The following is a 27,070-nucleotide window of genomic DNA, read 5'->3' as shown; positions in this document are numbered from 1 at the left end:
GAAGACATCTGTGGGAAATGTTCACCATGACTAAAAGCATTCAAGTTTGCCAAAAGTCTTTGTCACCTGCAACTGGAGCAAAACATTTTGAAATAAAGCAGAGAAATCTCTCATCTCCTCTGGAATTAAAAATTAAAATTCCCATGCTACAGCAGTAAATTAGCTTAGGGGCTGCAGGGCAGACCACGTGGTACACCTTTCTAGCCACTTTCCACCACTCAGGATTTGCCACCTGAGACAGCTGTCCCACTCTGCCTCATGGTAGGGCCGGTCCTGGCTTACACTCAGGGTTGTATGTATTCTGCAGTCTCATGCAAGTTCAGAAAATGAACTGTATTGGACACTGTGTGTTGAGTCTCTGCTTGCTTTTTAAAATGTGGGTGCCTTCCCCGATTTCGTTGAAGACTAGCTTCACAGTGATATAGTCAATGTCCAGTGAAATATTGCTGAAGAACAGGTCTAGGGTTTCTTGTTTTCAGAAGACATGGCTTCAGTATCTTACATAGTTCCTTGCCCTTGGCACCAAACTAGTAAGATTGTATGAGCTGTGCAAAATCAAGCAATTATGTATAAAATCAATTTGTATACGATGTACAGGTCACATAATTGTGAAGCATAACGTTTTCACAGCCCTGGTTAATATTTAACCTAGTACCAATGGTACATTTGATGTTGTATAGAACACAAAAGGTGATATCACCCTAGCTCTCTCATCAGTGGTTGCTAGTTGATATTGCAGCTGCCCTAACCATATGTATGGAACCTGAGCTGCAGTAGCAAAACAGTTTCTGTGTAATGTATAAGCGACTCTTCAAGGTAGTGTCCACGTTTTCCTAGCTGTAGCAAGCTACTCTGACCCAGTGGCTCTCCACTTCACACTCATCACATGGATCTTTGAAGTTGCAGGGAAAGTTTATTCAGTGGCAGCGAATACTCTTTGGGGGATCTGTTACTGGCGTGGAATCTCTCCATGCAATACAGAAAATCCCCAGGGCAAGTCACGCTAGATGTTATGGCAGAGCCCTGACGGTAACTGCTTGGTCGAGGTTTGCCACAGTAACATGTAGACCAGAGATGGGAACCTATTGCCCTTCAGATGATGATAGACTCCACTCCCAACAGCCCCAGCCAGCATGGCCAGTCATAAGGGATAATGATAACAACTTGTGAAAGGTCACAGGTTCCTGATACTTCATATAGACTCTTCCTAAAATCTGACGTTGGCATCTAGAGCAAATGGGAGGAAGAACCATGTTTATCAGATGACTGATAAATGTAACAATAAAATAAGGTAAAGGTAAAGGTACCCCTGACCGTTAGGTCCAGTCACGGACAACTCTGGGGTTGCATGCTCATCTCGCTCTATAGGCCGAGGAAGCCGGCATTTGTCCACAGCCAGCTTCTGGGTCATGTGGCCAGCATGACTAAACCGCTTATGGTGAACCAGAGCAGCTCACTGAAATGCCGTTTACCTTCCTACCGGAGCAGTAACTATTTATCTACTTGCACTTAATGTGCTTTCGAACTGCTAGGTGGGCAGGAGCTGGGACTGAACAATGGGCACTCACCCCATCACAGGGATGTGAACTGCCGACCTTCCGATCAGCAAACCCAAGGCTCTGTGGTTTAGACCACAGCGCCACCCGCATCCCTAACAATAAAACAAATTGATGTGCAATTCAGATTTTCTCCCTCTACTTTTTGTAAGAGCAAAGCATTTGGGACTAACCTAAGTCTTTTCCCCTCCCTGCATTCCAGCTTTGGGTTGTGTGTCATTATCTAAGAGCGGTAGACTCGTAATCTGGTGAACCGGGTTCGATTCCCCGCTCCTCCACATGCAGCTGCTGGGTGACCTTGGGCTAGTCACACTTCTCTGAAGTCTCTCAGCCTCACTCACCTCACAGAGTGTTTGTTGTGGGAGAGGAAGGGAAAGGAGAATGTTAGCTGCTTTGAGACTCCTTTGGGTAGTGATAAAGCGGGATATCAAATCCAAATCCAAACTCTTCTGTTCATCCTTGTGTTTTGTCTCCCAAAGGCTGACTGGCTATGGGATACACCACTGCTTTGCAAAGAGTATGATGGGTCACGAAGATAAGATGTCACTCACCAACAATTTCTATGCGGACTACTATACCATGGCAGGGATAACGCTGGCATCCTGCCTAGCCATGTGCCCTGTTGTTGGATTCCTTGGGCGAAGAGGGGGATTGCTGCTCTTCATGATCCTCACTGCTCTGGCTTCACTTTTACAACTAGGTCTTCTCAACTGTGAGTGCTGGCATCCAATTACCACATCCCTTCTGTGTGCCTTGGGTTTGCTTTGCAAAGCATTGTGTTTCTGATTTGTACAAGGTTTCAAGCCTGCTGCTATTCTCAGTTGTAGGTGGGGAATTCACTTGTAGGGAAGTATTAACCCCTCCCCCCCAAAAAAACTAGCTGTGCCAATCTGATTTGGAGAGAGTGAAGTCCTAAACAGGGAACAATGAAAACAAAAATACATGTTGGCCCTTTGTTCCTTTCCCCCCTTAGGGTGGGGTTGTCCACATTCCAGCTTTTTCATTGCAGCTCATTGTCCTCCTCTCCACTTTAATTTTTTAGCACTGATTTGCCATGTGATTCTCACCTATTTCATGGAGTGAAAATAGTTCCCTGGAACTCTGAGCATCCAGTATTGCTGAAGAAACTGTCAGTGTGATGAAAACGTGTCATGCAGTAACTGGCACTAGAAAACCCAGCACCATGGGGTGCAGATAATGTATTGACTCATCCTTCTTACAATAAAACTAATGGCTATAGCAAGGGCCTTTACATTGTTCCATTATCTTTGCTTGCTTCCTATGCCTATGCAAATACATTCATATTGACAAAGCTCAGAGTTCATCAGGTTTGTTTGAGTGGTTTCTTTTTTAAAGCAAATTACTATCTGGCAATCCAATAAATTATTGGTATTGATTAACTTAAGCGCAAGCATCCTAGAACCTTTTCTCCTTTAATTCAAAGCCATCGCTCTCTACATTTGAACTGCACACTTTGACTGTATTCACATATCACATTAAAGCCATAGTTAATGTTTAAAGGTAAAGGGGACCCCTAACCATTAGGTCCAGTCGTGGCCGACTCTGGGGTTGTGGCGCTCATCTCACTTTATTGGCCGAGGGAGCCGGCGTACAGCTTCTGGGTCATGTGGCCAGCATGACTAAGCCGCTTCTGGCGAACCAGAGCAGTGCACAGAAACGACGTTTACCTTCCCGCCAGAGTAGTACCTATTTATCCACTTGCACTTTGACGTGCTTTCGAACTGCTAGGTTGGCAGGAGCAGGGACTGAACAACGGGAGCTCACCCGGTCACGGGGATTCGAATCACCGACCTTCTGATTTAACCCACAGCACCACCCGCGTCCAGTTAATGTTTACAATGGTTTAATACAAACGAATGCCATACTAGTGCACAGTGCATAGAAGTCCCCACTTGGCTGCACTCTTGCTCCTCAGCATGTTGGAACCAACAAACAAGAAGCCTTGGTTTGCCATGTGATCTGAAGTAGTGCTCTTGCCTGTACTTGACTTTCCACTCATTGTTTCTTTAGGGGGAATGAACTGCAAGCCTGAATTTGAATGTTTTGTTGCTTCTGGTGCAGGGAGCAGCAGAGTGAGGACCTTGGAGCAGCATGCGCCAGCACCTGCTCATTCACATTCAAACATAGTCATAAGAAGCTGGGGTAGCTCAGTCGGTTGAGACTCTTAACCTAAGGGTCATAAGTTCAAGCCCCAGGTTGGGCAAAAGATTCTTGCATTCTGTGATTCTATGGAACGTGTATTGTGGTTGAACATGAACCACAAAATTTACCTTTGTTTCTACAAAGGTCTGCACACTCTAGACTGGGCAGAGTCAGTGTAGGAAAGGAGTTCAGTTCTTTAAACTTAAACGTTTTAAGGGTTGCACAGAGAAGAGAAGGTCGGCTGGTGTGCCTTTTTTCCAGCACTGCAAGTAGAGCTCTCCCAAGTCCTGAGGATTCTGCTGCTGCAGGAGTAGGTTGAATCAACCAGCTATAGGAAGGGAGAACACCCCTGGGCCATTTGAATGCCACCCATAAGGATTGGATGCAGAGGCAATTTCTCTTCCCAGAGTACAAAAAGCACCACTGGGAGCAAACTACTACCAGACTACTTTGACTATGTTCCCTACTTTTAGCCTAGCACTCTCTCCCTTTCAGATGCTAAAAGTGCATCAACTGTGCCTTATGGAAGTTCCCTTTAGCGCCTGTTCAAGAGAAATCTGATCGCATGATACTTGTGAATGAGGCAGGTCTTCCCAAATGACTGCATGTCTCATGGAGCTTCCTATAGTGTGTCAAATGCATTTTCTTAAGCACAGCTCTTTACATGATTAGCTTATACAGTACACATACAGGCTAAAAGACATCTACTATAAAGCAGTGATGGGGAACCTGTGGCCCTCCATATGTTGTTGGACTCTGCTCCTAGCATCCTCTCTGGCACAGCCAATGGTCAGAGATCATCGTTCAGCAACACCTGGAGCCCCAGAGATTCCACATCCCTGCTTCCAAGTCTTATATCTGCTCATTGTGTATATTAACAGTTCGTATGGAAATTGCTCAAACATGCAAAAATTGGAGGGAAAGGCATGGAGAGGAGGATCCCAGTTTATGTTTTGAATCCTGAGATTTACGGTATGACCTCCAAGTGGGAACCTTTGAAATTCTGTCAAGTGAAAGTTTTCAGAGTTCCTGGGTGCCAGGCTTATGCAAAAATTAAAGTTCCATTCATTGTTCATATTGGACGTCCGCGCGCGCTAAAATAGCTGATGAATAGTGTTTTGATCTGTTCACTCATTGTTGAGCTTTGGCACAGACAGCTGGGGGGGGGGAGATTCGGGATTTTGCTTTCTAAGGAACCCCCTCTGAGAATTACAGCTAATTTTGACTCTCTTTAAAATTCTCCCTTCATTATCAACATAAAGGCCTTTGTTTAGTTTCTGCACTAATTTCAGGCCTAGAAAGCTTCAATAGCGTGCCTTCCATTGTTGTTATCTCTCATTAGAATTCAATCTTTCCATTGGGAATCGGACAGAAAATTGCATGTCTTGTCATGTTGGCTGGGGAAAGGGGCTATTTTATGGTGTGATTTGCTTTTTACTTTTTAAATAAGTGGCATTTAATTGTCATGTTTTTCTATGCATATTCTTGATGGTCCGTTTTCTTTTTCTCTCTCCTGTTTTAATACATTTGTGCTTCTGAATCCAGTGATAGGAAAATACAGTCAACTTCCAGACTCAGGTATAGTTTTCAAGTCCATTTTCGAATGTGATTTATTTTTGTTGAGCCACGATATTCTGACATTACTTCCCTCCCAACCACAGTGCTCACACACTTCTTTCCTCCCCACCACAGCTGAATGTCTGAAGCAAGCAATCCCACATTTAGAGAAATGGAGGCAACTCACTAGCACTGACAATCGAAACTGTTAGGAAATAATGTAAAATTCATTCATTGAAAAATAGTATGTTTTGAGGTTACAGAAGAAAATGGAAAAGAAATGTGTCTTGGATGTTTTTTTAAATCTGTGATATCAGATTTGCACACATAGCCAGTCGTTCCTGCAGATATTATGTAATGAACATGGTTGTATGAACCAGCCTTCCACATGCTTCTGTACTGTATAGGCCTGTAGTATTCTTACATGGGTCTTAAGTGGTGGATAGGAATGAATCAGTCTATTTCCAGTCTGTGTTCACCCATAAGTCCATTTTACATTAATTTGCAAAAAGCAAAAAGACAAAAACCTGTTAAAAATTGCCCTAAAATTACATTCATATTTAAATATTTAGTTTTAGGCATGTTTTCTCTCAAAATATGCATGTCTAAACCATTTAGATACATTTTATAAGTTGAGAACTGCATTGGAACATTGGGAAAGTCTGGTGCATAGCCAAGTTCTGAGCCACACATTAGACTGGTTGATGCATCTGTAATTGTGGCTGTGCTTCAGTTGGCTAAGGAAAATTGAATATAATATAAACAAAGCTACACCAAGGAAAACACTTCTCCTGCCGTTCTCCATCCCTGGGGAGGGCTAGGTCATCCAGTGGGAGGCAGGTTTTGCTTTCCCTTCAACAGTGTCCAAAAGCATGGCACTTTACCCTTCTCAATAGGAATGAATGGCTACAGTTTACTTATGTGAAATGGTGAAAAGGTTCACATAGGGAACCACTAGTATAATAGTTGAACCTGTTGTCTGCATTACTGTCTCCTGCATTGTTTTTCTGTGCTGCTGTTTCGTTTTGCCATTGGTTAGTTTTGTGTTTTTATACAGTGATTTTGTTGGAATTTGCATGGGTCGCCTCCAGTACTTGTCCTACTCAGAACAGACTTACGGAAACTAATAAAACTAAGTCATATTCTTTAACTTCAGTAAGCTTGCTTTGAGCAGGACTAGCATTGCTAGAACCGTATCTGTCTTAAACTGACATACTTTTGTAAACTGCCCTGAGACCAGCCAGTGATGGGAGAGCTATAACCAAAACTAATACTGTAACTAAATGACTGGTTTTATTTGGACATAATAATAGTGTTTGGTGGAGGGGAGTGGCTTTAAAAGGCTACTACCTATTGATCATGAATGGGATGGAGATTAAGCTTTTTTTTTGCATGTGTCTCGTAGGTATGAGCGACACTGTAAAGGACAAATTCTCTACAGCGTTTTCCATCGTCGGTATGTTTTCATCACACGCAGTAGGAAGTCTCAGTGTTTTCTTCTGTGCAGAAATCACACCAACAGTTATAAGGTATGGCCATGAAAAGCTCACTCAGGCTTGAGGAGACATTCTGAGGTCTCTTGTTTTTACACAAGGCAGTCCACTGGTACCTTTTTGGGGTAGTTTTTGGGGGTGGACACTTTGGAACCAACTCCATTAAATGATTCACTAAACCCCCCCCCCCAATTAGCAGTAAATGGTAGCTTTTGCAGAGAAGGTTCCATCAGTACTGCCGCATGGGACAAAAAGAGCTTTAAAGAAAAATATTTCAGGATGCACAGCTGAGTGGGAAATATTTGGGCCAGTTGCTACCCTCCTATCCCAGGGTTGATATGAGGATGCAAAGGCAAATGGACTTTGTGCCCTGAGCTCTTTGGATGCATGTTGGGATTCTGTTTTAAAATAATAAGAAATAAAATAAAGGTGGGTTTGTATATTTTTGGCTAGATCACTAGTAAAGCAAGCCACTTATGGAATCATAGAATTGTAGAGTTGGAAGGGAGCTTCCTGCAGCCAGTCAAAAGCCACACTTTGGTTTCCAAACATTTTGGAAGTCGAATGGACTTCCAGAATGGATTCCGTTTGACTTCCAAGGTACGACTGTACAGGGGCAGTAATAATAGTACTGTTCAGCCTGCTAAGATTGCTGCAAGGATTGTCGAGATTGTGAACTTCTCTGAATATGAGAAAAAAGCACTAAATCAGTAAAAACATAAATTAATTCACTTGCATTTGTTTCATTTTTGTTGCTTGCCACCTTGAGCTCTAAATAAGAAAGGGGTGGCATATTAATAAATAAGTAGCATTATTTCTCTGTATTAAATTAAGTTGTTCCTACTGATGTTAATAGGAAACACATTATTGACCTTTAGGTTAATTTTGTGCATCAACTCAGTTGGATTTTTAAGAGTGTCGTAGCTCAAGATGAAATTAATAGAAATCTTACCAGCACACACAGTCTTTTCAAATAAAGCAAGAACAAAAAGAAAAATGTAGAGGACGGAGGTCAGTCAAAAGCATTTATTAGAACTTCTACTTTCTTTGTCACAAGCAAAAGTCTGGTTGTGGACAGCTCCAAATTCAAGCATCCAGAGTGTTTTTTGTCTCCCAAAAGCTACAACACTGAGAGCTGCAGAATGGAGGCTCCTTGATATAACAGCATTTAGTATGCTGATGCCTTAGTTTTGGTTGGTTCCTCTGGTCCCATGCTGCCAAGTACTTTAGGCATCATTGAAGACTTCTAATTCTTTATGCCAAGGAGTTCATTTGTAAAGCTTCTTTCGGGCACTTAACAAAATGAAACTCCTAACCCTGCCACAGTAAACTTGTTGACGAAACAGCTGTGTGTGTTCTTGCTGCTACAAAATGGAACAAGAGAGGGTTTTTTATAGAACAGGTTACCGTATTTTTTGCTCTATAAGACGCACCAGACCACAAGATGCACCTAGTTTTTGGAGGAGGAAAACAAGAAAAAAAATATTCTGAATCTCAGAAGCCAGAGCAGCAAGAGGGATTGCTGCGCAGTGAAAGCAGCAATCCCTCTTGCTGTTCTGGCTTCTGTGATAGCCGCTCGGCCTGCATTCACTCCATAAGACACACACACATTTCCCCTTACTTTTTAGGAGGGAAAAAGTGAGTCTTATAGAGCAAAAAATACGGTAATTTTGGGAAGAGCGAACAAAGAGTAGCAGGGATGCAAGTTGGCAAAATGGTGCCGGTATTTTGGCTACCTAAGCAGTGTCACTCACAGCCTGAGCATTTGAAATAGAGATAAGGATGTGAATGAGCCAAGGCAGTTAGCAGGAGCTTGGGGGTGTGCCCTAAAGTGCCCCCCCTTTGTAAGTAAAGAGGAGGAGTTTTCTCAGGAATCCAGTCCTGGGAAGCAGGTGCAGCCCATGTACAGATGTGTACTGTGCCATTGTACATCACTTCTGGTGGCTGGCCAAGGGAGTGGGAGGCATACGCAGCCTTCATCCACCGCAGCCAAATGGTGAATGAGAAGATGGAAGAGTCCTGCTCTGTTCAGCGCTGGCACAACCTGCTATATTTATGCAAAGGCCTCCAGTCATCTGCATCAAACAGTGACATAATTTATTTACATTGGCAGCTCATTCTGGGGGCCGCTATTTGGACTCACTGCAGGGACCGAGTGCTTGCGATGAAGGCTTTGCTAAGCGCAAGTCCTTCGTACTAGCAGTAGCACAGTGCTTACATCTGTGTATGCCAGTGGAACGGCAGCTCTCTGAATCTGCATTGGACTCTCCTAACTGGGACCGGGACAGACAAGAACAGGATAGTGTAAAATAAATCTGGATGCAGTTTTTATATCTGTAGGGATTTTCAGAGCGTGCCGGACTAAGCAGTCTTACGGCTCTGTCAGACGTCTGAGCCCACAGCAAAAAATAAAATAAAAAACGAAGTAGACTTGAAATGCTCTTCTTGCAGAAAAGAAGGGTGGGTATAATGTTTGTGGGTCTGATTTCTGAGCACTGAAGTTTCTCTTGGCAGGATTGGCCGGCGGGGGGGAGGGGCAGTGCCATGCCTCCACTCTCCCAACAATGGTGCTGCTGCCATCTGCGGTAACAGGAGGTGGTGGCATAGATAATGGTGAGGTTGGGCCTGCTTGGGTGTGCCAGCAGGAGCATTGGCTTGGCTTTGCATAGCCCTGCCTTACCATCACCCTGCAATGCCCCTGCACTATCCTGGTAAGCAGCCGCCGCTCCTGATTGGATGGTATTTCAGTGTTAGGTCTTCAGTTTTTAGTTGATTAATCGGAGGAATCAGCTGGAAAAAAAATAACAGCATTTAGAGAGAACCTGTTAGCATATTCAGAGCTTTTGACAAAGTTTATCTTTTAATCTATACCACTGTACTGCAAGGTCAAGATAAGCATAATAATAATAATAATAATAATAATAATAATAATAATAATAATAATTTATACCCCCACCCATCTGGCTGGGTTTCCCCAGCCACTCTGGGCGACTCTCAGCAGAATACTAAAAACACAATAAAACATTAAAAACTTCCCTAAACAGGCCTGCCTTCAGATGTCTTCTAAAATCAGACAGTTGTTTACTTCCTCAACATCTGATGGGAGGACGTTCCACAGGGCAGGCGCCACTACTGAGAAGGCCCTCCGCCTGGTTCCCTGTAACCTCACTTCTCACAGGGAGGGAACCGCCAGAAGGCCCTCGGAGCTGGACCTCAGTGTCTGGGCTGAACGATGGGGGTGGAGACACTCGGGTATACTGGACCAAGGCAGTTTGTCCCCATATTGCCTATGGTCAGTGTTGCACCTGAGACAGTGGTTTCCCTGATGCCATCTAACGAATTTCTGACAGAGAAGTGATTCATACTGGGCACTTTTTGTAGATAAGATGCAGCACTTTACCAGCTCTTGGATTAATTAATTTTAAGCACTATATTCTTTTTAAAATGTGAAGCTACCCAAGCCAAGGGTGGCAGGCCCTTGTAGAAGTGGCATTCCTCCCTCTCACACATGGAATGGAATGGAATCCAGGATAGGGACTGCTGTGACAGGAATTTGTATCATCTGAAAACAAAGTATGATTCCTTCATCTGTAAATGTGTGCAGATTTCATTAATCAACTAAAATTCATCCAGTTGGCCAGCTGAGAATTCTTTAATCTGATGGCACCCTGTTGGCTGACTGAATGACTAACTGACAGGAAGAGAAATATTCAGAATTTTAGAGAGGGAGAATGATAAAGAACCGTAACTTAAAAAATGTCTTTTTCAATCACTGTGGTTCCTCATTATTTTTAAGTGGCTCTGTATAAATCTGAGGAAAGCCTGCTCCCTAGTGATGACAAAAGAGAATTTCACAAGTTAAGTTTTTTAGCAATCTGGAGATAGAAAGTAGACTCTCGCTCATGAAAGCAACAGATGGGCAATTATAAGTGGTTGCCCTTTGTATATTACAACCTAGCGTAAGTTTCCTCCTTTTCCATCACTGCTGTTATTGAGCGGTGTTTGGTGAATTGCTGCAAATTTAAACTAGGCAACATATCCACACTAGTTTCACAATTATAAGACTTCGTTATTTCTGCTTATTTTTTAAATGGCCAGGGTTGGGTTGTGTGGGGTAATTTTTACTCAAAGCATACAGGATTTGGATTTTCAAGGGCATGAAATCCTTCTGGATTTTTTTCCCCAACTGGATGAGAAGGATAGTAAATATCTGGGACAACTGAAATGGCCAGGTAAAATCTGAGTAAGATGATGGGGTATGATTGACATGAAATTAACTCTGGCAGAACTCTTAGTTTTTTCCTTCAAAAGTGCAGATAACTTTGAGGAGTACCAATCGAAGTCTAACCCATTTTCATTCTTAGGTGCCTCTTACTTTTATAGCCCTTGCCACCCCTAGGAGCAGGGCCCTCTTACCCATAGGCACTAGGGATGCGGGGCACCTGGGCACCAGGCTATCAGGGGTGCCAGGCCGAGAGTCCGGGGCCTGAGAGTTGAGTCCAGGGGAAAAGCCCACCCGTCAGTCAGAGCGCCCTGGCAGGCTCTTCTGCGCTGCGAGTTCGGGGGTGACCAAGCCAGCGAGACATTGAGGTGGCCGGCCGGCTGGCTCCGCCCTCCTGTGCGGCTGGGACTGGGCAACCTGGGGGGGGGGGACTGGGTGGATCTTTGCACCCCAGCGCCACATATGCTTAAGACAGCCCTGCCTAGAAGGAGGAGGAGACTAGCTGCTTAGTCCAAAATCTGAGCTATGTCCCATCATGTGCTTCCCCCTGCCCCCCCCCACTAAATACATTCACAGTAATAATTATATTAGGAATTGAAGGTAAAGAATGTTAAGGTTGGATGGCTGGGGAGCCTCCTTATTCCAAGAGGAAACTTAAATTATTATTATTATTATTATTATTATTATTATTATTATTATTACCCCGCCCATCTGGCTGGGTTTCCCCAGCCACACTGTGGCTTCGAACAGAATATTAAAATACAATAATCTATTAAACCTCAAAAGCTTCCTTAAACAGAGCTGCCTTCAGATGTCTGAATCATTTGGGGCCACTAATTGCCATTTTTTGACACAGTTTAAGCTTGCTTAAGTTGCCAGTGGGATTGCCCTTTCTCTATTGAAAGGATGGAGGAAAGAACTACTTTACGATGTTCCAGGAGAGAGAGCATGATTTTGGAGTCTGGAGCAGCAGAAGGTACACAGCCAGGGACCCATTCCTGTGGAACTTGCTAGCACAGTAGAGTCGGACCTTTCTGCTTTTTGAGGTGCATTTAAAGACCTTTCAGAAGTATACACTATGAAACATGTAGAACTGTTGCTTTTGGTGTTTTAATTGCGATGTGTTAATTGTTGCAAACTGCTTTGGGTTTCCTTATTAAAAAGAATTGTTTTGAAGGCGACTTCACCGAACGGGGAAGTGCACATACAGTTCTGATCCGTTTATGATGCCGTAACATTGCAAACTAGTGAATCATTGCAAACTAGTGAATCTGTAACCAAACTGATATATCTGCATGCTCATTTCCACAGGGGTGGTGGGCTTGGCCTTGTCCAGGCCAGCGCAGGCTTTGGCATGCTCACGGCGCCCATCATGGAGCTCCACAATCAGAAAGGCTACTTCCTCCACCATGTCATCTTCGCCTGCTGCACCCTCATCTGCATCATCTGCATCCTCCTCCTGCCCGAGAGCAAAAACCAGAACCTGCCGGAGAACATTCCAGACGGCGAGCATTACACCCGCCAGCCCCTCCTGCCGCACAAGAAGGGGGAGCAGCCTCTGCTTCTGACAAACTCCGAACTCAAGGATTACTCTGGCCTCCATGATTCGGCCGCCGTGAACGATGGAGTGACCGAGAGCGTCACGGCCAACGGGATGAAGGCGATGTAGCTGGCCGGCTGGAGGAGAAGGCACTTTTGGTGTGGCAGTGCTTTCCGCAAGAGGTTTACAGACCAGTGAAATTAAAGGGACAGATAAACGGGGGAATTGGACTCTGCTGCTAAAGCCACTTCTCGTAGGAATCTTTTGACTGGGGTGCAAATTGCTTTGGAACTAGTAATGGGAGGGGAATGCATTCTCAAAGCAACTGGCTGGAGACAAAACTGCCTGTTGGAACTTTTCTTTTCTTCCTGCCATGAAATGTTTCTATTTATTTTAATGATTCTCCCCGCCATGAAGCACTTTATTCCCTTTTCTCCTTTGTTGACCACAAACATGAAGCCGCGTTGTTCTCCGTAAGAGCAGACATTCCAAGATAGAAATCATGAGATTCGTTTTGCTTTTTATTGTCTCTTTGTGCTTTTGTTGGAGGAATGAAGCATCTCCTTGCTGCGACAAAGAATTCTTTGACTACTGACGTTTTAGGTTCAACCAATTTCCTTTGTCTCTCCAGATAATCCAGTCCTCCCTACCACCACCCCGTCTTGCAGTTTACCTACTGTATAAGTGTGCATACAAAGCTCTCACTTAAAATTCCAACTCCGTTCTAGGCAGCAGAAATAGAGTTTGGTTAGTGAGCTGTAGTCTGTTTTTTAAAAAAGCTGTTTTCTAAACTTGAAAAGTTGCAGTTTCAAGCCTAAAAGAAACCACTGCACAAGCAAACTACGGTTTTTCCAATGGAGATCAGGCATGTGGATTTAAAAGAGGAACGTGTCTCTTTATAAGGAATTCTTACAAGTGTTTATTAATAATAATAATGATAACAACAACAACAATAAGCAATTTCAAAATTCGGTACTCAGTGGTAAACAAGGCTTTACCTAAAGTGGTTCTGACCTAACAAAGGTTCTAGGGACTATAAGGTAGTGCTTTTTCTATGAGAATATTTCCAATTTGGGAAGGGAAAAAGATGGCCAGAAGGGTTTAAAACTTGAACATGCTTGGTCCAGAAGTGGCTAGACTGGAAAGTTCTGTCTGTCCCAACACTGGCTCAGCTGTGAGCCTTCCCTGTCCCCCGAAGACTGATTTTAACGGACTAATATGAGCGATAAGCTGTAAATGAAATGATATGATAAATTAATGCTTCAGATTAGGGGAAGAGGAGATGGGGAGATGGGAATAATAAACCAAACAGGCTCTTTGGATGTTTAATGGAGACCAGAGTGGTTTCCTTATGAGATTTGTAATAGTGTTTTTCCAAGAATAGGTTTGCATATTATCAGCTGGCTGCTATTTGCCAATGTGAAAGCTTATGGGAAATGGCCACTTGAAGTGCACCAAAATAAAAATCCCAAGTGCTCTTGTAGGATTTCTCCTCCCCTCCCCCCCCCCAAATGAACAAATGCATTGGTTCACTTGGCTGAAAACAGACGTCCCCTGATCCTAAATGTATTTAGACACTGAAATTCAACAGAGGTTGCTCCTGCTTAAAATGGGTTTAGGATCAGGATGTCAACGAAGCAAAAAAGAAAAAGAGCAACCCACCAACAGCCCTCTTCCTTCCTCTTCCACCAAAAGCTAGCAACGATTTAAATGTTCCTAACACAAACAGATGTTGGCTGCTCAAGCCGTGTTTGTTGCGCAAGAGCCTTGCAGAGCCAGCTTTGTGCAAGGATGTTCTGGAGTTGCAGCTACTTTGCTTATAGTTAACTATCCCCTTCCCTCCCCTTCCACTCAGACCATGCATTTGTGATTGCCCAGTGGTACAGCCATTTAAATGAGTGCAGCAGCCAGATGTGTGGTGACGTGTAGATCCATCCATTTGACTGTCACTTTGTTTGATGTACACCTTGCATTTGTGGGTGAAGGAAAGGGACTCTTTTCCCCCTCGTGTGCTTTCCTCCCTGCCGTGACCCTTCTTTGCTCTATATATTGTCTGTTAACTTGCTTGTGTTTCTTCTTCCTTCCTCTGCTGTCAGGCTGCCTTTTGCGTTCCTGTGACCAAGCCCACAAAGTGGCTTGTCGTATAGCAAGTTGTGCAGCGTTTCAGTGCTGGCTTTTTGCTAGGAGGGCAAAATTGGCCTGATCTTAGAGGCAAGAATGTATGTACTTGAGAAGAAAAAAATGACGTTGTTGTAAAGCTGGTAACTTTCACACAGAGGATGAGACACTCGGGGAAATCTTTCTCAAGCCCCGTTGAGGGAAAGACAACAACACTGAATAGATCAGTGGTTTATATATATGTGTGTGTATAATTTTCCCCCAGAAGTGCCACTACTGCATTCACCCGAGTGGGACTTGAAAAAGTGCGAGCCCCATCTTTCTTACACTCTCTAATAAACTGTCTGGCTTCAACCACAAAAAGGCCACTTCTTCCTCTCCATTCTTCTTTTATGTCGAGACTATTACAACCTCGCAGTGAAAAATAAGGCCTCTTTGAATTGTGCAGTATTCATGTGCCAAATTTGTGTAACGCCTTTTATATAATGCTTGTTAGCAAGCAACCTATCAGGAACAACCTAGCATTTCAGTAAAATCTATGAAGTATAAATTTTTTCGTTGTTTTTAAACTAGAGTGGGGCCCTGGAAAGCATTTGAGAGAGGCAGAGAGAGAATTTGGTTATGGACGTGCAAAAGTCCCAGGCCAACACACAGCACTTTTGCAATCCTTGTGGTACAAAACAGATTTTTAATTCCCTGTCTCTGTGCATATAGTCTTAGAATAGTGTAACGAATCATGTGGACCACATGCCAGCCTGTGGAGTTCATTGCATTTTAACGCCATTAAAGTCTTTGTTGTGCTCATTTCTTTCGCCTGCTGCGCTTTCTACTTTCCTGTTCTGATGTGATGCTCCTTAACTTTACAAACAAGCAAAAGCAAGAGAGAGGGACTTTCTCAACATATTTAATAGACTGTGTAAGGTAATGGGAGCACTTGGTGATTTTTTTTTTAAAAAAAAATTATATAAAAATTAATCTTTCGATTTTTCTCCCCTTTTATTTATATCGTTGGGAATCTTACTTTGTGAGTCAGTACTTCACATTTTGTTTCCACCTTATTTTACAGTTTTCCCTTGGTCCAGAAGCAAACGTTCATTTCCCTTCACAATAGTATTTTCGCTGAAGATACTTTAAACATTATTTTGATAGCGTCCAGTACCTCACGGTGCTTAACAGATTCAAATCAGCTTTTGACGAAGGGACAATATTGGCACTAACTTACCACCCGAGCAAAGAGCACTGCTGAATTCACTGCACTACGGTCCTGTATAACTTGTGAAAAGTACTTCTCCACTGTGCTCTGTTCTGGAAGTCTCAGGCAACCCAGGTTTCTGGAAGCCCCGATATCTCCATAGCATGTAGCTGTACACAGCTCACCACCTAAACCGGTTGCAAGTTGTTACAGCCTTACAGTAATGTGATGTTGACATCTCCGTAGGAACCAGGGGTTCTGGACTGCCCCGTTGTTAGCTCCTCATTTGCAAATCCTTTTTGTCCTTAAGACAGGCCTGTCGGCTGCATATCGAAGCTTGTCAGCCATTTGAGTTGGCTTTCTGTTTTCGCATCTAGGCCACAGTCCTCATTGTGTGGGCCTATACATGCAACAAGCATGTGCACACTGCCAGGGGGTTGGAAGTCTGACAAGCCCATCTTTGAGGAAACACTGGTTTCCATTTCACTTTTTAAGGCTCTGCAACAGTGTTCAAAGGAGGCAGGCGATGTTTTGTGGAAGGTTGTAGGGGCACCATTGACCACAGTGTGCACATTGTTCTGTGAACTGCCCTGAGACCTCCAGGTATAGGGCAGTATCTAAATTCAATAAATAATAGTAATAATAATTCAGCCTGCAACCAGTAAGTTTTGCACTTACTGCAAACCTGTTTTGAGCAGAGATGAAAAGGAACAACTGTGTACATCACAGGCCTTGGCCGCAGAGGTTGGGGAATAAATAAATAAAGCAAGCAAGCATCCTCTGTTGCACCATCTTCATCTCTGCTTAAAAACAATCTTCTACCTCCAGGCTGGTCCTGGTCAGTTCTTCCTTAGCAGAAGAAAGGCTGTTCAAAGATCACCCTCATACGAGAGAGGGAACCAGATCGTGCAGCTATGCCTTCATTGGTAGTGTTTGTTGTTTGTTCCTTGTTCGGATAGTCCCCTTCAGAGTCAGTGAAGACTCCATTAAAAGTAATAATTTGACATTGGCCAGATATCTGGTGCCATGTTTCCCCCCCCCCTGCTGGTAAACACAAGGGAAGAGTTGATGGGAAAAGGAAGACTGTAGCAGTCACTGCAGCCTCAGCCTGTAGCAGTTGTGGTTTTCAGTCACCTCTACTGACTTCTAGTCATGACTGAGGTGAAGGGGCTGAGTGCTTGAGGACATCTTGTGCTCAGGTCAGTTTCCACTATGCTACCACAAGCCATACTAAACATGTCAGTGGGGCTGTGCCAAAGGCTGATTCAGCCTATAGCAATGCAACTAAAAGACCAGCTTTGGCACACAGCTTTGGCTGAAGACCATGGTTGCTGCAGGATGATGACTGAAAGTTGTTGCTTGCCAGGTGATTCTAGATGGACACATAACATTCAGTATGGAGTGAAGGTCAAGAACCAAGGCAGCCACTCATCCCAATTAAGAAACCTCAAGTAGTTGCCAGGTCTGAAGATAACAGAAACCTCACCTTGAGTTCATCCTAATAGGGAAAGCACTAGTAATCAACTACAGTCATACCTTGGCTCTCGAATGCCTTAGTACACGTACATTTTGGCTCCCGAACGCCCAAAACCCAGAAGTATCCCGGTTTTCGAATGTTATTTGGAAGCCAAACGTCCGACACGGCTTCCACGGCTTCCGCTTGAGTGCAGGAACAGACTCCCGGAACGGATTAAGTTTGACAACCAAGGTACCACTGTATAGACTTCAGTCATTTCCCCATTTTTCTATGAGCCAAGATTGGTCAGTTTGTCTAGTTTTTTCATTTTTAAATTTAGCACTGAAATATTTTACTTAAAACCCATTTTAATAGCATTAATCAGGACTGGTTTTTATTTATTTATTTAGGTTTTCTGTATCCATTTCTGTTACCAAAACTCTATAAAGATGGGGTAGAATGCAGTTATACTGATGCATCCCCTATATGAGATGGGGATGTTTTGAGATACAGGCTGCTTGATTATTACTAATTGGAAGTATTTCATTTATGTTGCCAGTTCCAAAAGCCTAATAAAAAAAAAGGGTTGGGAGAATCACCAAACTCAGAAGTGCCATTATAATGAATTCTGAATGTGATGTCAAGTTGCATCTGTAGCTGGGACAGAAAGAAACCAGTTAAGCGTGGCAGATCTTCCACACTTAATTTCTTTAAAAATGTTATCGAAACCTCATTTTTAAATGTACTATGTGAAAACATTTTCTTGAGAATGGAGTAGTGTGCTTATGTCTGCAGTGGGTGAGATTTCCTTCCCCTTCCCCTCAGTGTGATGAAATTCTACTAACTAATCGTTGTTACTCTACAGTTGTTCTTTTTTTATTATTAAAATAAATCTCGGGTGGTTTGGTGGTGCTTCATAGCACAAGCTTAAAAGTCAACTACTGAAGAACCGTCCTAAAAGCTAAATGTCTGCATGATGTCACATCCGTTGTACCTGCTGAACAGCTTTGTATGTAAACGAACAGGAATAAAAGACATTGCCCCATTAGAAAAAAACAAAACCCCACACTCGTCTGTCTTGCCAGTGGTACACTATCAACCTCTCTGCTCAAGAGTTCCTTTAGGCAGCTACCTGATTATTATTATTTTTAACTGAAATATTTAAATATACCTGTGTCTAGTGTCAAAGCAGCTTATAGGTAAAGGTAAATGGACCCCTGACCATTAGGTCCAGTTGTGACCGACTCTGGGATTGCGGCGCTCATCTCGCTTTATTGGCTGAGGGAGCCGACGTACAGCTTCCGGGTCATGTGGCCAGCAGGACTAAGCTGCTTCTGGAGAACCAGAGCAGCACACGGAAACGCCATTTACCTTCCCACCGGAGTGGTACCTATTTATCTACTTGCACTTTGACGTGCTTTCGAACTGCTAGGTGGGCAGGAGCTGGGACCGAGCAACGGGAACTCACCCTGTCGCGGGGATTTGAACCGCCAAACTTCTGATCGGCAAGTCCTAGGCTCAGTGGTTTAACCCACAGCACCACCCACGTCCCACCCAAGGCAGCATATAGGCATCCATAAAAGCGTGTTAAAACATTAAAAATCATGTCACACAGTAAGACCTGCTCTCCACTGGATCCATCCTATCAGTGTACATGCAATCCTGATCCAGTCTCCAGCATTTCAGGGATATTTCTGGGAAAGGGATCTAGTCTCAGAACCTACAGTACCACAGCCAGGCACTGAACACAATACTGAGCTAGATTGGCCCCACGGCTTGAATCGGGCGTTAAGGCAACTTCTCATGTTCCCATCAAAGATGAGCGACAAGGCACTGCCATCCCTGCAAAACGCCAACCTGTTAAACTTTTCAAACCGGGAGAGCATTAGTCTTCATGACTAGTATCTCATTAAGCTCTCCACATGCATCCATGCTCACACAGGAGAACCTTCCCCCCTCAAGCTGCTGACTTCTAGCTGTAGCTGGGACTACAGTTCCCGCCATCCTTGGCCACTGGCTATAATGGCAGCAGCTGGTGGAAGTTGTAGTCCAACTGCAGGCCACTAGGTTGGAGGTGCATTTGAAGAGTCTCTCCAAATACATGCTTCAGATTTACCTTTGCCAGGGGCACCGACTTGGGCCCCAGTGGCGCCTGTGACGCGTCGTCACGTCATGACATTACGCGGCGGCGCAGCATCACTTACAAGGCCTTGCAGGGTCTCTCAGAGGTTATGTCTGAGGTCTTGTGAGGCTTCCAAAATGACTTCCAGTTTCTACCAGAAGTCGCATTCAGAGGCCTGGCAGGGCCTCTGAATTCCTCTGGGAGGTCGTGTTGGGGCTCCGACGTGACTTCCGGTAGAATCTGGAACTTGCAGGAACAAAGAATTATGAAGCGTTAAAATCGAGATGTGGAAAATATGGAAAAAATGAGGAGAAGCAGGACTAAGATGTGGAGATTTGCTTCAGAGATCCAGACCGTGGGAAGCTCCGAAAAATTAATAATTATAATTTGGATTATAATTTGGTCTTTTTTATTTTAGTTTTTTATTGTAATTGAAGTATTATGATTGGATATATTAATTGGATGTTTCTTATTGGAAAATCAATAAAAATGATTTTAAAAAAGAAATCAGAACTCGCGTATGAGGTGCTAAGGTGCATCGCGTATGAGGTGCTAAGCACCCCCCCAAAATTGTGGGTGTTCTGGCACCCAAGGCCCCCTAGACCTGGTGCCTATGGACTTCATTTTATTAATGCCCAGATGCCGTAGTAGCTCCAATAGTTTATTCCTGTTCTTGTGGGAAAGCAAGTTTACCTCGCTCTCATTTAAAAACAAAACAAAACTCACAAAGAATAGGGAACTTGTTAACAGAATCACAGCAAGAAGCAGTAAATGACTCCACCAGATTCATGCCAGCAGTACTTCCTCTTACAGATGCAACTCAATATATTTACTCCTTCCCTATTAAGACAGGGCTGTTTCTCGACTGCAACAAATGCAGATGAAGCAATAAACCTGTTATAGGCCATACCATTGAAGACTGCAGGGGTGGCTCACATGATTGAACGTTCTCCCTACAATAAAATGCAGTACCTCCTTGCACAGAGGAAACTGGCAGTCAGCCCTTCTCCTTGCCATGTGGTTTTTGATAGGTAGGGATTTGTTTTTCTCAAGATAACTGGGTTTCCTGAGTCCCCCATGGTTGAAGTGGTACTGTCCTGGAACAAGTTAGCCTCATAATACACTAGAAGCGAGAAGGAAGCCATAGTGGGAAGAACACAGGGATTGCGTTATGTGTGTAATTTCCAGCACATCCAGTAGATGGCACCCTCAGCCAAAGTTTACAGCTTCTAGGACTGATACAAAAAGCAAATGCATGTCTACAAAAGTTCACTCAGTGACAGAACAAAAGCATGTCATCCCATTCATTATTTTAAAAACAAACAAACAAAAAACACAGAAACAAAAATGCAGGCAGGCCACAATGATGCAAAGCTAAAACTTGTCTGGAAATATTGCCATTTCCTCCTTGATTCGGTTTTCCACAAGTAGCGTGAAGCTGCTGTCTGTATTTTGAATATTATAGCTGACAAAAATCTGCTTTTTCGTCTTGCTGGCTGAAAGAAAAACAGGTGCAAAGACTGAGCAAAAAAATGAAGGAGCTAATGTTGCAGCAGTAATGAAAAAATACATTTTTTTTTGTTTAGTCGTTTAGTCGTGTCCGACTCTTTGTGACCCCATGGACCAGAGCAGTTCAAATCCCACAGGAGGGTCAGCAATTGATTAAGGGGAGGAGAGAAAATAACCTAATGGCATCTGAAGTAAGCTACCTGGCATCCTTCTGTCTCAAGAGGTGAGGTCAAACTGCTGTGTTAGCAACACCAACGTGACTTCCCTGGGGTGCAAGCCAGGGTGGTGTATATGGAGGGCTTGGGCTGCCCAGAAGACAAGACTCCTCTCTTGTCCTCACTGATGTGGTCCAAAGGAGAGAAGAACAATACGTTTGGCACCAGCTTGGCTGCAAGAGTTGCTGGAAGGAGGCATGCAAGGCGCCATCCAACCGTCTTAGGGACTCCACTCCCAATTTCTGTAGGGTTTCCTCCTTAGCCTTTTCTTTTCCCAAAGATGTCTTGCAAGGCAGCAGAGGTTTAGGATCAAGAGTTTTCCTTCTCCTAGATGGCTACCTTCCCAGGTGGATCTGCCGCTCGCTTCCCTCTACAGCACGTGCAGAAACTGCCTTCTTGACCGTTGGGACACAATATTGGTCTCATCCACTCAATTTGCAGGAGCCTGTCTTTGCATGCAGGGAAAGCCCCTAACTCGCCAAAGGTTTGAGATCCATCGGCTGCCCTCACCAGGTTTAGCTGGACAGTCAAAGCCATTTCCTGGGTGTGTCCACTGTCGCATGCTGACAGCTTCTCGGAGCCACAGGTGAGAGCTGAGTGCAGGATGGGGACCAAAGGTGGGCAAACTACCCCAGAAGGAGTATGACGTGTCCCCCACCAGAGGTACTACCCCTCCCTTCCCCTAACACCCCATACACCCCAAACTATCTGCATAACTCAGAATGAATATGATGTTTTTAAAAGAGCGTACACTGCCATAGGCTTATTTCTCTTCAAATGTACTACAGGAAGAGCAGGGAGCCGTTTTCCACCTGAGGGCCACAATCCCTTCTGGGGGCCAAATCCTCATGCCAAAAGTGGATGGTAAAGGTAAAGGGACCCCTGACCATTAGGTCCAGTCGTGGCCGACTCTGGGGTTGTGGTGCTCATCTCGCTTTGTTGGCCGAGGGAGCCGGCGTATAGCTTCTGGGTCATGTGGCCAGCATGACTAAGCCGCTTCTGGCGAACCAGAGCAGAGCCGTTTACCTTCCCGCCAGAGCGGTTCCTATTTATCTACTTGCACTTTGACGTGCTTTCAAACTGCTAGGTTGGCAGGAGCAGGGACCGACCAACGGGAGCTCACCCCGTCGCGGCGATTCGAACCACCGACCTTCTGATCGGCAAGTGCTAGGCTCTGTGGTTTAACCTACAGCGCCACCCATGTCCCTAAAGTGGATGGAGCAATGGATATAAATGTTAAGTTTTGGAGAGTAAAATCGTTTCAACACATACCCCTCTATATTCTCCATCTAGGCAAGCAAGCAGCACAACCAGAGTCCAAGGACCCATTGCAACCAGACAAATATACTCAAGGCAGATGCAAAGCAGGGCTGGTGAAGGGTGAGACCTAGGCAGAGGGTGCATGCCTGGGAAGAGTCCCTAGGGAGGCCTGGGGGGGCACATTTGACCTCCATGCCTGCAGCTCCCTGCTCATGTGTCAGGGGCAGGCCTGCAATAAATCACACTGAGTAAGTGGAGTTAACTCTTTATTCAAGGATGCACAGTCTGCTCAGGAATGCCAGGCCTAATGAGCACAGCAACTCTTCTCGAAAGGGCAGAGATTAAAGGTCCCCCCACCCTTCCACAGCCCTACCCAGGTCCTTCCCAAGCAATCTGAGACTGTGCCTGTGTGAAGCTAACTTCTCCTTCTTCGTGCCACTCCTGGTTCTGGTGGACCGAGGGCAGGGGAGAGAGAGAGCAGAGCTGGTTACTGCAGGAGGGGGAGACACATGAATCTTCTCCAGCCAGACTCATCTTTGCCTCTTGGCCTCCCTCCTGTCCTGCTTCCGCCGCTGCCTCTGATTGTGGACTTCTCTCTGCCTCAGACTCTCCCAGCTCACTAAGCCCTGTTACCTTTTCAGCTTCCAACACTTCCTCCTGCTCCCAGTCTTCTCCCTCTGACCCACCACCAATCTCCAGGCTCTAAACCTTTTTCCCCTGGCGGGTTCCCCAGCTGGTGCCGCCCACCTGTCCTCTGAATCCAGCCAGACCACGGCACCGTGCGGCAGGTTTAAAGGTGCACACAATTACATACCTAATTTTTGGGCTAGTGAATTGGAGGTGCTGTTGGAGGAGTCACCAAAGAGTAAGATAGATGCTGGAATGGAGTCCTGGAAAGAAAGCAAAAAAGTGTGGTGAGTTTTTCTCCATCCTCCAGAAGTGACTCTCTTCTTATCTCATAAAGATACGAGAGAGAGAGCACAAGAGGGGCTTGGGTCATGGCAATTTAAAACAGATCACAGACACAAGTAGAGCCATCAGAGCCTGGCCTAGAAAAATGTTTCCATGCTTCTTAAATAGCTGGACAAGACAACTTTAAAAGTCTGTCCTATTAGTGAGGTCCAGCCAGCAGAGAAACCAAACCTGGTTTTGGAGGGAGGTATACAGAAGCATTTTACTCAGCACTGTAATACATCCCTGGACGCGGGTGGCGCTATGGGTTAAACCACAGAGCCTAGGACTTGCAGATCAGAAAGTCGGCGGTTTGAATCCCCGCGACGGGGTGAGCTCCCGTTGCTCGGTCCCAGATCCTGCCAACCTAGCAGTTTGAAAGCACATCAAAGTGCAAGTAGATAGATAGGTACCACTCCGGCGGGAAGGTAAACGGCGTTTCTGTGTGCTGCTCTGGTTTGTCAGAAGCGGCTTAGTCATGCCAGCTCCCTAGGCCAATAAAGCAAGATGAGCGCCGCAACCCCAGAGTCAGCCACAACTGGACCTAATGGCCAGGGGCCCCTTTACCTTATAATACATCCCTGGTCTTCAACCAGTGGCTTGCAGCTTGATCTAAGGCGTGTCATAACAGGAGGACTACCACCATCCAAATATGTGCAAAAAATTAAGAAGCAGGGCCCCAGGTGCATGTTTAGGTTAAAGTTGGGTCCTGTGTCTGAAAAGGTTGAAGATACCTGCAATATATCATTAACCAAAATCCAACAGCAGTGCCACAATATTCCTTTTGGGCTGGAGTTATGTCACTTCTGTGCTACACCTGTCACACAAACCTGTTCAAGATTAGCCGGAGAAGGACTCATTCACTCCCTGGCTACGGAGTATTTTGCTTCGTATCCTACTTAAGGAAGCTCAGCAAGCAGAATTCAAAATAAGCAGAGCTCAAGAGGAACAGAAAAAGGCCTGTGTCTTCCACATTAGCCAGAGAGAGAGAGAGAAAGATGCACTTGCTTGTAATAACTCTTGACCCTGTAATGTCAGAAGAGAAACTTGCGGAAGGACCACTCAAGCAAACTTCACCTGCAAACTAGCTAAAGGTGTCTGATTGGACCCAGGAAATAAATCTGCCTTCAAATACGGTGAAAGGGACAAGCCATTACATATCTAAGAAAGGGAAGGGAGGCCATGCTGGCGCAAAGGCTCCTTGTTCTTTTTGCATTTCATATCCCTCTCACTTCCCCTACATCCTGCAGCTCCCACAAGTGTGTGTGTGTGTGTGTGTGTGTGCAGTGCTTTTTTCTGGGGGGACACATACCCTTAAACATCTTGTGAATCTAAGTTTGGTCTCATTGAGGGTCAGTGTTTCAATATGAGTAGGAAAATGAGAGTACCCCTAAACATTATTTTTTTTAATTTTTGCAAAGAAGCACTGTGTTTGTGTGTGATGAAGTGGACCATGAACCAGGAAAACTTATACCTTAATAAATTTGCAAACACTCCATGCATTTACAGCACCTGCCTTTCCCCAAAGGATCCTGGGAACGCTACAGTTTGTTAACAGTGCTGGGCTCTCTTATTTGTTAACAGTGCTAGGAATTTTCCTTCTGCAACGGTAAACTACAGCTCCCAGGATCCTTTGCAGTGCGTGGAAGAGTCATCTGCTTTAAATGTCTAATGTGTCAGCAGCTGCGCTTTCCCGATCTTAAAACACTCCCATTAACTGATCCTATTCGGAGAATAGGATGGTTGTGGACATCATCATCATCAAAGCCTCTGCATGCTTCTCCGGGGAGAGGGAGAAGAAGCCCGATTTGAGCCCGGGGAAGCTTTTCTCCGCGCACGTCCTCTCCAAATCGAGTAGCACCACGGCTCTCTTTCCGTTTCCAGCCTGCAAAGAGGGAGGCCAGTGGTGCGACGGCGGGACGTGGGAACGAAGAAACGAACTCATATTTAATTGCATCAGCCATAGCAAGAAAACAGTGCGATATACAAAGAATAGAAACAAAAAGTCACATTATATAAAACACATTTTAGGGGTTTGAATCCATAGTCTGATTCCGTTTGCCCCAGCTAAAAACCTTGCAACCTTTGCTGTCCCCTGCTCATCTTGACCTGCCCAGAGAAAAAGGACAGTGCGGCAGTGGCTGGGCGACCCGGAATGGACAATAAAAGGGGGGGGGACCTCCATTCCTCAAGTCTTTTGTGCATGCGCCAACGATCCGCGACGGGGAGATGTGAAGTTGCAAGCAACGCATCCTCCCCGTCCCGTCCCCCCCCCTCCAACCCCGGGGGGGTTCAGAGCACCCGAGAGAGAGAGGACTCACGCGCGGGGTGCACATGGCCACGGCCAGGTTGCCGAGTTTGGGCTCTTCCCCGACCCAGAGGAAGAGCGAGTCCCGCAGGCGCATGGCGTGGAAGTGCACCAGCTGCTCCGACAGGCGCCCGCAGAAGTTGTGCACCGAGATCCGCTCGCCCGCCGCCCCCATAGCCGAGACCGGCTCGGCGGCCTCTTCGCCCGGTTCCGGCAGCTCCTCCATTGCTGCAGTTCAGCCGCCGCCGGCGGCAGCGGCAGGCCAAAGCAAGCGATCCCCGAGCCCTTCCGGCAGGCTTTTCACTTTCAGTTTGTCAAAGGCGGCCAAGTTGGGCTCGACTCCCCTTTTATATATGTGTGTGTGCCCGTTCAGACGGCGCTGAAGGGCGGCTGGTTTTAGAGAGGAGATCAAGCCCAACCTCCTTTCCTTTTGTCGGATGGCCAGGATAATGGGAGCTAAAAAGTATTCACTGTTTACAGGGCTGGATTTAGGTTTGATGCTAAGCTACTGAAGGCAATGGGGCCCTTTATATGTCCAGCTGTCCTTTGTCAACAACAAGTTGTCGCTGTTTTTTTGTGTTGAATATATGCTATATGGTAATTTATGGACCTAATAGGTCCATGCACAAGACATGCTGTATGTAGGTTTTATTTTATTTGTTTTTTATCTTATATTTTGGAAACGTACATCCGGTTTTCTTTTCCTTCAAATTTCTGTGGGGCCCTAACCTATAGCTTGTTTAGCTTATACATAAATCTGGCACTGACTGTTTACTATTATATCCTAATGGATTTATTGCAGTGCTTTTTTCACACACACAAAAGTTCAGGGGTACTCTAATTTTGACTCCAGAAAAATCACCATTTTATAGTTCAAAGTGGGGGAAATAAATACAGTACATGGGCAAAGGTACAAAGATTCATAAAATGTTTAGGGGTATGCGTACCCCTGTGTCCGTCTGTCCCGCCCAGAAAAAAAGCACTGGATTATTGAATATTGCTTTATTTCAGGGGTACACAACCTACACCCTCCAGATGTTATTGGACTACATCTCCCATCATCCCTGATCACTGGCTATGCTGGCTGGGGCTGATGGAAGTTATAGTCCAGAAACATCTGGAGGGCTGCACGTTGTGCATCCCTGCTTTATTTGATAAAAGTTGTTTACAGTGGTACCTCAGGTTAAGTACCGTATTTTTTGCACCATAACACTCACTTTTTTCCTCCTAGAAAGTAAGGGGAACTGTCTGTGCGTGTTATGGAGCGAATGCCTGTGGGTGGCGGGGGGGGGGAGGATCTGCTGCAGTCGTGAGCAGAGGATCCATGGTTCCCCTTCCTTCCTTCCTTCCTCCGTGGTTACAAAGCATGGATCCACATGGATCCTCAGGATTTTTGCATTGGGCTACT

At 45.0% G+C, this 27,070-nt stretch overlaps 2 protein-coding genes across 4 annotated transcripts in view; one reads left to right on the top strand and one right to left on the bottom strand.

Annotated features, from left to right (window-relative positions):
* The window catches only part of SLC22A23 (solute carrier family 22 member 23), a 110,559-nt gene that overhangs the window by 80,819 nt on the left and 2,670 nt on the right, over positions 1–27,070 (top strand). For 2 of the 3 annotated variants that reach the window (XM_082234391.1, XM_082234392.1), the window contains 4 exons: positions 2,036–2,268; positions 5,265–5,297; positions 6,682–6,805; positions 12,303–15,453. In XM_082234391.1, coding sequence (XP_082090517.1) covers positions 2,036–2,268; positions 5,265–5,297; positions 6,682–6,805; positions 12,303–12,660 — 748 coding nt within the window. In that variant the 3' untranslated portion in view covers positions 12,661–15,453. Of the gene's footprint in view, positions 1–2,035; positions 2,269–5,264; positions 5,298–6,681; positions 6,806–12,302; positions 15,454–27,070 lie in introns of those variants that run through there. The other variant, XM_082234393.1, reaches the window with a different exon arrangement.
* Positions 20,060–25,929, bottom strand: PSMG4 (proteasome assembly chaperone 4). Its single transcript, XM_082234713.1, has 3 exons — positions 25,676–25,929; positions 23,218–23,293; positions 20,060–20,915 (listed from the first exon to the last, which is right to left on the bottom strand). Exons 1-3 carry the CDS (start codon positions 25,886–25,888, stop codon positions 20,794–20,796), a joined length of 411 nt encoding a protein of 136 aa, XP_082090839.1. The 5' UTR covers positions 25,889–25,929; the 3' UTR covers positions 20,060–20,793.

Source organism: Podarcis vaucheri (assembly GCF_965113315.1).
Source record: "Podarcis vaucheri genome assembly, chromosome: 8".
In the NCBI taxonomy this organism is placed as follows: Eukaryota; Metazoa; Chordata; class Lepidosauria; order Squamata; family Lacertidae; genus Podarcis; species Podarcis vaucheri.
The sequence above is the reverse complement of the archived record's forward strand: the minus strand, read 5'-3'. Positions and strand labels throughout refer to the sequence as shown.